Source organism: Mustela erminea, chromosome X (genome assembly GCF_009829155.1).
Source record: "Mustela erminea isolate mMusErm1 chromosome X, mMusErm1.Pri, whole genome shotgun sequence".
Lineage (NCBI taxonomy): Eukaryota > Metazoa > Chordata > Mammalia > Carnivora > Mustelidae > Mustela > Mustela erminea.
In genome coordinates, this window is record NC_045635.1 from 14713282 (window position 1) to 14727247 (window position 13966).

Here is a 13966-nt window from a genome sequence, read left to right on the forward strand (position 1 = left end):
TTCAGGGTCTGTCTCCCCACAGGGCCCCTGGCAGTCTCCTGCAACCCTTCTACGTCTCGGCTGAAGCCTTTCCCTCCCGAGCCCTGGCCTGGGCACCCTGCTGCCTTCTGCGGCCTGACTCCCAGCCTCCGTGCAATGTGTGTCAAGGAGACTGGCCTGGAGTGGCTGAGCACTGTGCCCGGCTCCCCCAGCAACCCCGGGGTTAGAGCAGAGATCTGAGCCCAGACCCTCGCCCCGAGATCCAGCCTCTTCACCCCTGCGCGCTCCCACCCACCCACGTCCCGGCAGTGACCTCTGTCCCTCTTGTCCTGCTCTCAGCAGGCCAGGCCTGCGTCCTGCAGCCTCGTCTGGGTTCTCCTCGGGGCTCCCGCTCCCACCTCTGCACCCCGTTGAGGAAGTCATCTGGTCCCTATCAACCGTCCCCTCAGTGCCCGACCTCCCCTCGGAGGGGCAGGAGGCAGGCGTCCAGAGTGCCGTCCTCTGAGCCTCGGCCTGGCCTGGCCAGTGGCCCACAGCTGTGAGCGGGGCTCTTGCCTGCGAGAACCGCCCCCCCCCCCCCCCCGCCACACGATTTCTCGCAGCTCTCTGAGGCCCCGCCCCGCCATCTCAGGGAGCCTCGTCTCCGGCAGTTAGTTTTGTATCAGGCAGGGTCAGAATAGAATCCGGAACAGCAATGGTTCCAGTAAGAAGGGAAAGCTGGGCCGAGTGGTGGCCGAGCTCGACCAGCAGCTCACCTGCCACATCCCCTCTGTAGGGCCGGGGAGGTGGAGGCACCAACTGGTGGGGGGCAGGTAGCCACCCCGCAGCAGCAGCCCAGCCCCTGAGCCCCGTGCACCTGCCCTGGCTCCCCGGCGGGGGTGGGGGGGTGTCCAGGTGCTGACTGATGCTTGCTCCCTTTTCTCTCTTTCTTCTCTGCCCTCAGCCTATGTTCCTCATTCCTCATCGGGTCAGCATGACCTGCTTTGATTTACCTATTCAGTTAGCTATTTTTAATAATAAGCGCATGCAAACCCGCTCCCCCGAACAAAAAGCCGGGACCCTGACGATAACTTCCACGGGGCCAGGTGGTCTCCACGCATCCTGTCGCCGTGTCCGGCCTACACACTTTGTCCCCCACCTTGCTTTTCTCTCTGTTGCATTTGGGTGTGTTCCTAGAAAGTATACACCTAGATTTTTCTCATTTTATAAGAAGGGCGTCCTCCCTTTGGCAGGGTGTTTGGACATCCTGCTGTACTGCTAAGATGGTAAGATTTACCCACGTGGTTGCACCTCAGGGTTCATTCATTCCGAATCCCTCAGAAGATGCCCTCTTGTGCCCAGACGGGGGGAGCCCCCATAAGCTCGGCCTCCAGGACCAGCCCCCAGCGAGCGTCGCCAGCCCCTCTTCTCGTCTCCGTTGCAGGATCGCAGCACGTTGATCAATTTGCTGTTCTCCTTTTATTATCTTTTTTTTTTCTTTTTTTAAACATCCATATTTCCTGCAGTCCTGCCCCCCTTTCCATCTTGGAACTAAAAAGGTAACTTTTGGCTTCGTGGATCTCTCTTTCATCTTTAGTAATCTGAGCTTATTTTTATTGTCTTTGTTCTTTGTCTAATTTCTGAAAAGGGAAACGTTGCTCCTTACTGTGGAGGCTCTCATCTTTCCTAACATAAGCATTTAAAGTTATAAAATTCCTTCAAAGCCCTGGGTTTTTCATATCTCACAAGCTTTGGTATGCAATAGTTCCATTTTCATTGACTTCTGGAGATTTTAAAGGTTTCCTTGACGTCTTTCACTTGGGAGTTATTTAGCAATTTAAACATTTCCAAATGTACTTGCATCATTTACCTTTTAAAAGGTCAGAGATCGTGGTCTGCATATTATATTTCACTAGTTCCTTCTTTATGGCTTAGTGTATAATCACTGTTTTAATGCTCCAAGTGTACTCAGAGAAGCCACTCGAAGTGTTACATAGGCCTGTGTATGTGCCCGTTAGGCAAAGGTTGTTGATTGTGTCATTTGGATCTTCTGTCCTTGATGAGCTGCTGTTGGGCCCCTTGACTTAGCAGTAGTCAAGACGTGTGTTCACGTCTCCTGTAGTGAAGACCGTCGTCCCCCTGGTTCTCATCATGCTTCCTTTCCATATGCTGAAGCGATCCTATTGGGTACATCCGTGGTTAAAATGGAAATCTCATCTTGATGAATTTCATCTTTTATCCTCCCGTAGTCAGCCTTTTCATCCCTAATACTACTTCTTGTCCTCAAGTCTATTTTAGCCGACGTCCCCACAGCTTGCTTCTGGTTACCATCTGCCTGACAAGGACTTTTTCATCCTTTTATGGTTCCTCCTTCACGTCCACGTGCTGATAAGCAGCACACATCTCTCTATATTAATCCAGTGGGCATGTCTTTTAACCGGCAGCCTGCATTGTGTAATCCTCATGCTCTGTGGCTTGTTTCTTAAATTTTTCTCCTAGACTGGGGCTTGTCTCACCTTGTCTGTTTCTATGCTTTATCCTATCGTGTAGGGAGGTTAAGAAGGTGGTGGGAAGGGCGGGGGGGGGCTAGAGTTGATGGAAACAAGTAGAAGAATCCAAAGTATTTAGCAAACAACAGCTCTCCCCAAGCAGCAAAGGGCTCTGGATGAGGCATAAGAAATTTCAAGAAGCATGATCGAGGCCAAGACGATGACCTGAGGGCTACGTGCTTATGACAGGCACTAGACAGGTGGTCCAGCAGCCATGTCCCTTCTTCCTCATTAACAGAACCCCAACTTTGTGTCAGCTGTGACAGGTGAGGTCTCAGAATGTGGCTTCTACCCCTCAGGTAAACGATAGTTCTAGATTTGCAACTACCACAGTTCCTAAAGCTGTCTTGTTAATCCGTACTGGCTTTGCCAGCGATTGGTCTAAAATTGGTAAGGGGCTCAGTTCTGGCCAATGAGAATTAAGGGGAAGTTTGCTAAGGGGAGGAAGGCGGGTGGGGAGGGGTGAGTGGGAGAGAGAGAGAAGCGAGAGAGAGGAGCTTGGGCACACTGTGCCCCTCCTTCCTGGTCAGGATGCTGTGTTTTCCGCGTGTGATGCGCTAAGCTGTTGGTGGCCATTTTGCAAGCACAAGAGAAGATGCCCCCAACTCCGCAGACGGGAAAGGCATGGGTCCTTCATGACATTGTTGAACCCGGGTCCCAACCCTGCAACTTCCCAGTGCCTGACTCCTTGCTAAAATAGAGCCGTGACTTTATCGTTTGAGCCACTGATGGCTGCGTAGTCTCTGCTGCACAGCTCCAAGTATCGAGAATCCTAAAGAATTTGTCCACTTGTAGGATCTGGCCTTTTCGAGTTCCAGGAGCAGACAGGCCTTCTGAGTGCACCCCCAGGCAGTGCCAGCCCACACGGAGGCAGAAAACACTGCGGGCAGAGCTTGGGGGCCCTTTATCTTCCCCTCTCCTCGGCCCTGTCCTCTGTCACATCTCCTCGGCCCTGTCCTCTGTCACACTGTCCAGGCCAGAGGCTGAGAATTTCACAAGTCAGGAGCTTTCGCTAAGACTAAAACGGGATAGGAAACGCAAATGCCTCTAAAAGGGCCTGCAAGGAGCGTCTCAGAGGACAGAGGAGCCTGGCTCAGAGTGAGGACAGAAGGGGAGCAGAGGCATTTGGGGGTCGTGTTTAAACAGGAACTCACTGAAGGGTTACCTTTACTATCTAATTTTTTTTTAATAAGCAAACACTTATGTAGCTCTTACTCTGGGGCCGAGTGATATCCAAGCACTTTAAGAATATTAATATATTTAATCCTTGGAACAACCACATGAGTTGAAAGCGCTATGATGAACCCCAGCTTACAGAGCATTCGGGCCTGGCATCCAGCCCCCGCTCGGGCCGGTGCTCTTGGATGTTCTGGAGGCAAGGCGGTTCTCTTGGTTTCAAGCAAACAGCCCCCTGCCTACACTGTCTGCTTCTGGGCCCCAAACCCTCTGGGGCTGCCATGCTGGTGGGGTGGACTGGACCACCTGCGTGGCCTTGTCCCGTGACTGTGCCCATCCCAGGCGCTTTCTTCTCCCAAGGCCTCAGTACCTCTCCCAACTAGGGGAGCAGGCTCAGACCTCTCTTCTCACACCAGGCCCTTGGAGGCAGGTTCTAGGAGGAAGAAGGAATTCAGAGGTTGATGAAAATAGGGCTTTGAAGCTCTCCATTCCTCCTCCTCAAAGCGCCACCCTCTTTCTCCGTTGGCCCTGCTTCATCCTTGGTCCACAACAGAGAGCCCTGCTCAGGGCAGAGCAGAGGATAGTGACCTTGACCTCTCTAGAGTGCAGTAATTGATGCCTGAATGGGGCCAACCCAGGTGTGGCCGGGTTGCAGTCCTGACATTGCTGTAAATATTTTTTTTAATTCCCATTATCTCATTGTTTGTGGTCCTCCACAACCTTAAACGATGAGCATTATTATTGCCATGTGACATATGAAGAAACGCAGCTCAGAAAGTGACTTCATGGCTATCCGTGGCCATGCAGCTTCAAAGTAGCCTGAGTCCAAAGCCCATATTGGTAAGCACCTAGGCTGCCTCCCATGGGGATCAGGAGTGTGCAGACCTTAGTGGGGCGTCGCTAGTGGCTTATATGCATTACCAGACGTGATTGTATGGACATTCCTATTACCTACTCTGTCCAGTATTTGGTACCGCCCAGTGACACCAGCTGCGATAACCATCACCCCATTTCACAGAGGATCAAACTGCAGCACCAGGAGACTGCGTAGTAGCTGAGAGCACTTGGCCCTAAGCAGCAGCCTGGAGACCAGACTTCGGGCTGGGTGAACCCCGGGCCCGCGCCTGGGAAAAGGCCAGGGCGTCCAGGGGGTGGGCGGGGCAGGTGTGTGACACCTCAAGCCAATCGCTGCCTCCATTACAATCTGCCAAAGGCTGACCATCGGTCAAGGTCTCTAGCGCAGCAGTGACTACATGAATAGTCATTCCAGTTGTTCAGAGATTTGTAGTTCCGGGGCACCTGGGTGGCTCAGTGGGTTAAAGCCTCTGCCTTCAGCTTAGGTCATGATCCCAGAGTCCTGGGATCTAGCCCCGCATCGGGCTCTCTGCTCAGTGGGGAGCCTGCTTCCTCCCCTCTCTCTCTCTCTCTCTCTCTCTCTCTGCCTGCCTCTCTGCCTACTTGTGGTCTGTCAAATAAATAAGTAAAATCTTAAAAAAAAAAAAAAAAAGATTTGTAGTTCCCACCGCACGGACCATGTTTCTTCCAATTGGGAACCCTCAGAGAAAACGGAGCTGGGCCTGGCCTCCCTACTTTAGCTGGGGAGCCAAGGGCAATGGGGGGTGGGGGGCTGGGACGGACGAAGCCCAGAAGCCCACATCCCGGTTAGTCCAGCCCTGACCCTGCGGCGCCTCCGGGCTGGGTGTGCCCCGTTCCTGAGCTGGGTGGAGCGTTTCACACCACAACAGGCTGCCCATTTGCAAAGAGGATTTGGATCTGCTTAGGCTGAGCTGGGTTTTTTTTAAGTCCCTGTATGCTAAACTGAGACTTCCTGTCCCCTGCAATACTCTCTCCATATGTACCATCCAAACCTTGTGTAAACCAAGGAAACGAGTCTCTCTTCTGAGGTAAATTTGTAAAGGCAGTGCAGGATTCTTTGCCCAGATTTAGGTGAACATGGAGTCTTGAGACCCAGGCTTCAGTCTGGATCTACAGTGGGAGAATTTATGCAAGCGGCATGCCCGGTGAGCCTTAGTTTCACCATTTGTAAAATCCTGGTGCTACTAATGCTCAGGTGACTAAGCAAATGTATGCTAAAGATCGGGTTCTTCTCCACCAACATCTGAGGGCTGTAGGGTTGGAAATCTCGGCTGCCTCCCTCTGTTTCTAAGACACCTGAGGCTGGCCCAGAAGTAAGACCCGCAGAAGACCCTTACTCTAGGGACCCCTCAGAGCCTGTCCTGTGGGCCTCAGCTGTTCCCAGTGTATTTCCACACTCTCCCCTTTACGGTGCACACCCCCGGGCAGCCTCCTGGAATGTTCCCCTGACCACTGCTTCTCATCAGGGAGCTCTTCCCTTCCTCCCTGGGATGAGTCACTACGTTGCTTGCTTGCTTTTCATTGTGCTTTTTTTAAGTTCAAAAAAAGAAATGTGTCAAATTTAAAACTCCGCACAGCACATCTATTTAAAGTGCAGAGGAAGAAGCCTTCCAGCGAGTGCAGAACCCGGAGGCCTCGGCCCCAGTCTTCCCCGAGCTTTCGAAGGTCCTGACTTGAAAGGCGGGGCGTGCTTGCGGTCCCCTCTGGGCTGGGGACAGGAGAAGTGGGAGCAGCGACTCTGCAGGGGCAGAGAAGGGCAGGCGAAGACTTGCCTGAAGGCGAGCCCCAGGGCACTTGGACGGTTTGCAGCCTCCCTGTCCCCGCCACCCAGTGGTCACCGCTGCATTCCAGGGGTGGGAAGCGGCGCAGGCTGAGACCGGCGACAGTTGTGCGCGGGCCTGGTGTGTGTTTGCTGGAAGATGGCCTGGGCCCGAGATGGGGCAGCGGTCCGAGGGGGGTGACAGGAATGGCCCCGCTCAGCCATCTGATGGCCCCTGCTTTGCCGCTACCCGATTCTTGCCCCTGAACCGCCGCAGAGCAGGGGAGCCCGGTGGCGTCTCAGGAGCAGCTGACGAAGGTCTGGCACTTTAGGCACTCGCTTCCTTCCCTCTGCTTTCCGGACACAGCCCCGCCAGAGCTGCTGTCTGGTGAAACCCTTCCCTGCTCTGCCCTGAGCTACGGCCCGTGGCCCTGCTTCCCTCTCCAGTGAACCTCTCTGGGACACACGTTCCCGAGACAGAACTGACAACTGGGGGGCGGTGGAGGCAGAACGGGTAGGTCTGCGCCGGGATTGCCTCCCAGGCCCTGGGCCGGGTCCTTCCGCACTTGAGCCTTCACGACTAAGAGGCGTTTCTTCATCCCGCCCTGCTTGGCCATATTCCTGTGGGCCGAGCACCGCCGGGCCTGAAGCGGGCCACAAAAACTGCTTTCTGAGCAATTCATGTCTCCGAACAGCTGACATATTGCGATAAGGCAGAGGGAGGCGTCACGTGACTTCAGAGTTCATTGGTTCCGATTATCCCACTCCGTCTGAGAAGGCGTTTTTGCCAAAATTGCACATATGTTCCTTAAAAACACACAGTTGTTTTCTGGTGGAGTTGTTCCCTCTCCCAAACCGTCAAACACTCGGAGTGTTAGACTCCAGAATAGTCTCTTGCGGTTTCGGTTCTTCTCATACCTCCGAGAGCTCTCTTGGTAACTCAAAGAAGTGGCTTTTCCTAAATGGCTTTGAGGAAGGCAAGGGGGCACTGGGCTCTAAGAGGCGACAACGTGGCTTTACCGTCCCCTCGCAAGTGGTGGAATCAGTGGCCAAGTCCGGGTGAACAGAAGGCATTCTGGGACTATGCAAAGTGCAGAGACACACACAACAGATGGCAGGGACTTCAAAAGCATAAGAGTCACCTTGAAAGATAATGGCACCGAGGGAAGGGGTGGGAGGCTTTTGTACCCTCTGACAACAAGGAAGCAGGAAAGACAAAAGCTATTTGCCAGACTTGCATGTGTATGTACAGGACTGAGCGATGGTTCTGCTATAATTTACATCAAGGGAGGCTGAGCCTCCTGTCATCCTGTCCAGAAATAAATGGCATCAATCAGCTGACAAACTGTTTCTCTGGCCTCCTGATCTTCTGGTCTTTTTTCTTTTCCTTTTTTTAAAAAAAAAAAAAAAAAACACACACACACACACAGGGAGCATTTAAGTTCTATTTAGGCAGCTAATGTGTAACAGTCTCCTTCCGTTCACTAGGCCCCAGAAAAGTGGCAGAAGCTCTAACGGACCTTTTGACAGATGCCCACCCCGTGAGACATGGGCACGACCTGGAGACCTGTCTGCCTCTGGCCCTTGGCCTGGCTGGGGGCTGCCACTGGACAAACCTGGATTCATGTGAACCGGGAATTCCAGGCTCCGACCGCCAGAGGCCGGGAGCAGAAAGGGATCCCTGTGATTCCCTCACACGTAGCCCCGTCCCGGTCTGCGGGCCTTGGTGTACCTTTGACGATGGGCAAACTGGGGTGCACAGAGGCTACATCGCTCACCCCCAGGTCACAGAGCTGGGCTGGAAGGCCAGTCTGACTCCGAGACAGAACCTTCGTCCTTGCTGCTGGCTTCACTTGGGTCAAAGCCAGGGTGAGCAGCAGGTGGGGCGGCCGACAGATTTTCAATGGATGTTAAAAGAAATGTTTGTTCCTGGCTCCGAAAAAGAACATGCTACCTCCCAGGCCCAGTAAAGGTCAAAACTGGCCTTTCTGCTCTGTGGACAGAGGGACGAGCAGCAGGGGCCGTGGGCCACGCTCACCTGGCGTGGAAGCCCAGTGGGCCGTGGCTGGGATAGTGGCCGCACAGGGCCTCTGCCATCCCTAAGCATCTGTTCTTCTCCGCGGCGTGGGCCTCAGCTGCTCATAATGGCAGCAAGCCTCCGAAGCCCGTTCTCCTTCTTTGAAGCTGACAGCTTGATGCCTGTGGAAATGCGATACTATTTCAGGATTTCATTTGAAAGAGGCTTCAAAAGAGGGAACCGAAGGCGCCGCTGAATTGCTTATTATGGCTCTACCCCCTGGCCCGCACCTCGGCTGGTGAGCCCCGCCACAGCGTCTGTGGTTTGCGTACCATCCATGGGCAGGTGATGTTCTAAATTAGCATCTGGCTCAATTGGGAGGGCTGTAACTCTTCTGGAACTTTCTCTCCCAAGAAGCCACCAGGACTTACACAGCTTGTGCCTTTGTTACGTTGCCTGCCTTGGAAACGACCCTCCAGGAAGTCTAGCAGGTGAAGTACGTGAGGCATGTCTTTCGAAACCCCAAAACAAAGGTTATGAAAATGCTACTCTGAAACCAGGCTGGCCGTGCCCACCTCCCTGCCTTGGACCCTCAGAGGCACACGGGCCCAAACATGCCTCTCTGGAAAGACGGGGCATGGGCAGGGAGCACTGCAGGAGCGCGGGGGAGCGTGGTGCCAGGCCAGGCCATGTGCTGCGTGGGCAGGAGCTGCGGGCCAGGCCGCACGGTCGCTGAGCTCCATGCTGCCACCTGCGCTCCGGGCGGGCCCGGCCTTCCGGTCCCCGCGGCGGCTGGGTCTCTGCTGGGTCTGTGCCACCGAGCGCGCACAGCTTTTCTCACCAGCCTTCCGGCCGGGCTGAGGCCCTTGAGCACCGAGTCACACCTCCTGTAGCTTTGTGTTCCGGCCCCTGGTGCGGAAAGTGCGCAGCACGTGGGGACATTGATAGGGAAGGGGGAGAGGAGCAGGGAGAAGTCCGTGGGGCGGGACGGACAGATTCCGGTGTGGCTCTGTATGTAACCACCCCAGGCCTCTGCAAAGAAAGAACTGCGCTTTCAAGAATTCCAAACGAGGTCCCCGAGTCACATGTGCATGGGGCATGGACACCACCGAGCCCAGGTAAGGAGCGCTGGGCCATGTGTTTCTCGACTCTCTCTCCCTGGGGCCCAGCTGAAGAGCGGCTCTCCCACATTGAGAATAGGGATCAGTACTAAGTTTGGAATCTGAGGGGCTCTGGGCACCTCTGTGTCCCCTCAAAGCAGCGATAGTATCAGCTTTCTCCCCCTTCACATAAACCTCTGAGCCAACGATCCCGGGGCCATGTTCCCTACCTCAGTGGCAGTCGTCACAAACCTAGACCGTCACCCTCCAGCAGCTGGAGCTCACCATTTAACCACCGGGGGTGGCCTGTCCCCCAAAGTCTGCCACCCACAGAGACTGGTCCCTGTTGTTGCCCACCCCGGCCTCCAAAAGGTAAGACAGTGCCTAGAGAGAAAATTCTGTTCACCAAATACCAGCCAAAGACGGCGAGGCCCTCTCCTACGAGGATCTGCCCTTGCTTGACATTCCAGGCCCCTAGGCATGCCTGCCTTCCAGGGAACAGGCTCAAGTAGCCACTCTGGCTCTGTGCTAAGACGGAAGCATTGTCTGTGCAAGGGCGCTCCACTCGGCTCCCGGGCATCTGGCACCAAGCGCTCCTCATGGAGCACCCCCCCCACCCACCCCAGGTGCGGGAGGAGATACCGCCCACCCGCAGGGTGGTCACTGCATGTGGGGGTAGGGGGCCCAGGCTTTCCAGAGGGACTTCCTGCTCCAGTCCCCAAACAACAGTTGGCCCAGCTCTAAGGAGAGTTGGCACCTCCCCTGCCTGTGTGTGTGTATGTGTGTGTGTGCTACATCCAGAAGATGTGGGGTTTTTTTTCTATATAAGGCAGAAGAAATCTCTAATTCATAAGGAGCCAGGATAAAAGCCTTGAGACCACAAGCCAGAGTTAACTGCAAGCAGTTTTCTCAATCTCGGCAAGAGCGGATGCTGTCACACAAAGGTAGCTCTGCCAACAAAACAACAAGAGCCCTAGAAAGCAACAAGGCACAAGGAAACCAAACTTCCACAGAAAGACAGAGTTGTTCTATTTGGTAAACAGTTTGGTCCACTACAGACTAGCGGACAGACTACATCCTGGTAAGACGTTCCCCTTGTCAAGGTCCGTTCCTGCCGCAGTAAGGCTCTTCCTATCTTTAGATGTGTCACTAGCACCGCCGACCGATTGCAGGAACTCTCAGCGAGAGCCGACTGAAGCTGGCTTCTCCGTTCACACTGCACTCAAAAGGGACCAGTTTCCAATTCCTCTTCAGACTCCGAGACCAGATGTTGCAGCAAATGTTACAGCAAAGCAAACCTAGAAGGGGATCCTGTGGCACTCCTGGGGGGAGCACAGGAGTCCTGCTCGGACAGACACTGGTTTCAGGTCCACTGCTGCCACCTCCTCCCGGCCAGGGTTTCTGATGGGACATGCTTCTGCACCAACACAGGGGACCCTGAGGAACAGAAATTTCCCAACGAGGCTAGGGGGCAAGCGACAGTCTCAGGGCACCAAGGCCCTACTGCATCTGGCAGCCTGAATTGGGCAGCAGCTCCTGCAAATGAGAAGCTACTGCCTTCGTTAGGTAGGTCATTGTCCCATAGGCCCCACTTGGAGCACTGTCATAAAAGAAGTGGCAAATGCCTGTGGCTTGGTCTTTGTCCAGGGTGTCCACGGCTCCAATCGACATCTGCAGCAGGAAGACCGAGGCAAAGAATGAACAGACTTCCTTCCCTCTCTGGCCCTTGGAGGACCGTATGTGCTAGAAGCCAGCAGCCCCCCAGAGAAGGGCTCTAAGCCCAAGGGCAGGAGCCACGAGTGCCCGGAAAGGGACATCCAGCCTCTCCTCTGGGCGCAACACTGTGCTCCTGCGTGCCCTGGTCTGCAGCATGGCTCTGACTCTGCAACAACAGGACGGCTCCTCCCACCCCAGCTCCGGGTGCAGGGTAAGTAGCTGGTTTACCCAGGGCCCCACCCATAGCAAGTCATGTTTGCGCCAAAACCTAGGCCCAAATGACTCTCTCCATTTCCAAAGATCTTTAGACTTCCCTAGTGGCCACTGTGCCATTTTCTAACCAACCGGTTGATGGTTTTTTTCACCATCTGTGATGACATTTTCTTTGAGAATAGTCTTTCCTACTGGACAAAGAAGCCTCAGTCTTGACAGAGATAGATACCAGCCTGGCTGCTACCTTGCCTCTGCCCCACCTCGGCTGGGGGCGTGACAGGGCAGGCCTGGGCACACCCACCTGGTCTTGCAGGAACAGCTGGTTGGCCGTCCGCACGATCTGGTCTACGTGGATGATGCCCCCGATGCTGTTCATGTCGGTGTCCGAGAGCAGCGTCAGCACCATGATGGCCTCCACCAGCAGCTGCCGGTACTCGGGCTGTGGCACGCGGTTCAGCACCGACTCCACGTGCACGGCAAACTTGATCTCCTGCGGGGTCATCTGCCAAAGGGACCAGCGGAGGGGTCAGGAGGGAGCGGAGGACAGCCAGCCCTGCTCCCAGCGTGGGCCGCAGCACCCGCGGCCTCCAGGGCTCGGCCCAAATGCTGCCTCCTTTCCGGCCACATTCTTGATGCCTGCAGCCAGAGCCCTCTGGAGCGGGAGGCCGACAACTTCGCAGTGGGGGTGAGCTGGCCTTGTCCTCACTTGATTTACCTACCCCACTAGACTGGGACGTCCAGGGGCCAGGGCCCTCTGCTCATTCCTTTCTTCCTCCTCACTCCGGCCGGCATATAGCACCGGGTCTCGGGCGCGGTAAACACTCAGTGTGTGAAAGAATGCATAGGGGAAAGGGAAGCAGGAAGCTGACTGTCCTCGGCAGAAGGGGCGGCAGTGTGTGGGGCCACAGCTTTGCTCTTACGGGTGCTTTCAAGGGCAAAGGTAAAGCTCTTGACAGGCAGGTCTGTGGTGTGGGAAGCACGCCCTCGCGCCCTGCGGGGAGACCGGCCGTAGGTGGGCACCAGGCTTTCCCCGTCCTACCTCTCTCGTCGTTGACGACGGCAGCACGTATCCATCGATGGACAGACCGTGGCACTGGAGGCAGAGCACAGCACGCGTCGGTCAGACTCCGGAGCCGGGTAAGTGTGCACACGCGTTCACACACACTCCAGTCACTCTGCTCTGGAAACCTGCACGCGGGCTGCACACGCCAGACTGCTCGCGTTATTTTTAGAGCGCTTGTTCTCACTGCCCACAGGCTGTGTTTTCGATGGACCAATTCTAGGGAAGCAGCAGGCGGCTTTCAGATCGCACACGAACAATGCCCCAGGGAGCTGCTGGGTCCTCTGGAAGCTCCGCGTTTCACTTGGCAACTGGGCCCTGCCGGCGGCACGGCCCCCTTCAGGGCCATATAAAGGGAGATTTTCATGGCTCCTGCTGGCGCAGTGATACTTCTGTGCCTTTGCAGGCATCTATTTTTGAGATTACTATAATAAGCACCAATCACAAAAGACTCGAGCACATGCACAGACATGCACACGCACACCCTCGTATATAAATATCCAACGCCGGCTCAACACAAAATGCTGCTTTTTCATAATAGAAGTGTCTTGGGATTGAACCAGGAGAGGTCTGGATGGAAGCGTATGATGCCCCAGGAAGAGTGGGGAGCTTTTCTAGGAAGTTCATTCTAGTCTAATTTGAATTGGCTGCCTTCTAAATCCCAGGGGTTGGCAGGCCCAGGACAGGGGGGCAGCAAATGCCCACACCTCCGGAGCAGAGGTGGAGGAAGGCGAAACCGAGGCTCCTGTGGGCTCTGAGGGCGTTGCTGCTCTGTGCGGACCAGCTGCCTGAGGACAGGGCCCACTCGGACCTCCCTGTGCTCAGCGCTGTGAAGGCCTCCATCCCCATGAAGCAGAGACACTAAAGCTCCCTACTGGCCCAGGGGCCGCTGCCCCAGCAACAGAGCAGCTGAAACGTGCTGTGCCTTTGGGAAGGGGGTTGTAGTACGTGCTCATTTGGGATGACTTTCCTCTCCTCGCCTATGGTGTAATGAGCTAACAAAAATAGTTTAAAAAAAGAAAAAAACAACAAAACACCAGTCCTCCCCATGGTTCTTAATTTGCACCAAAGCTTTTAACTGAGCTTTTAACTTTTAACATGCCTGGGTGCAAGGAAAGACGAGCTGGGGCAGGACCCTGGGGGACACACAAGTGCCCTGTGGGGGCTGGGGGGTGTGCAGAGCAAAGTGGTGTGGCTTCCACCACTGCCCCATCCTTGGTCACCCATGTGTGCAGCCTCCGCTGTGTTCTGGTGTGTGCAGGGCAGGCTGTGGCTTCTGATAACCTCTGCTGATATTTTCATGGCCTCAGGCAGCCCGAGAACTGCAGCCCTGTCAGCTGGCCGCAGGCCTAGGGGCAGCTGGTGCAATGGAGGGGGGGCTGGGGGCCCCATCCTCTAGGAACAGAGGCAGAGGCGGCCCCGGGGAGGTGGGTTTGTGCTTCAGGCCACCCGGGGCTGGACACCGGGCCCTACAGCCCCAGATGTGTGTATCACATTGCTGAATGGTACAGAGGCCACCACCAGGCACACGTGGGAGGCTAA

General features: G+C 55.2%; 1 protein-coding gene across 5 annotated transcripts in view; it reads right to left on the bottom strand.

The window, feature by feature from the left end:
- Window positions 1–7714: 7714 nt before the first annotated feature.
- PHKA2 (phosphorylase kinase regulatory subunit alpha 2) overlaps window positions 7715–13966 on the bottom strand; it is a 79909-nt gene continuing 73657 nt past the window's right edge. For 4 of the 5 annotated variants that reach the window (XM_032330141.1, XM_032330142.1, XM_032330140.1 and 1 more), the window contains 3 exons: window positions 12404–12457; window positions 11666–11866; window positions 7715–10872 (listed from right to left, as the gene is read on the bottom strand). In XM_032330141.1, the coding sequence (XP_032186032.1) occupies window positions 10585–10872; window positions 11666–11866; window positions 12404–12457 (543 nt within the window). In that variant the 3' untranslated portion in view covers window positions 7715–10584. Of the gene's footprint in view, window positions 11107–11665; window positions 11867–12403; window positions 12458–13966 lie in introns of all 5 variants that reach the window. The other variant, XM_032330144.1, reaches the window with a different exon arrangement.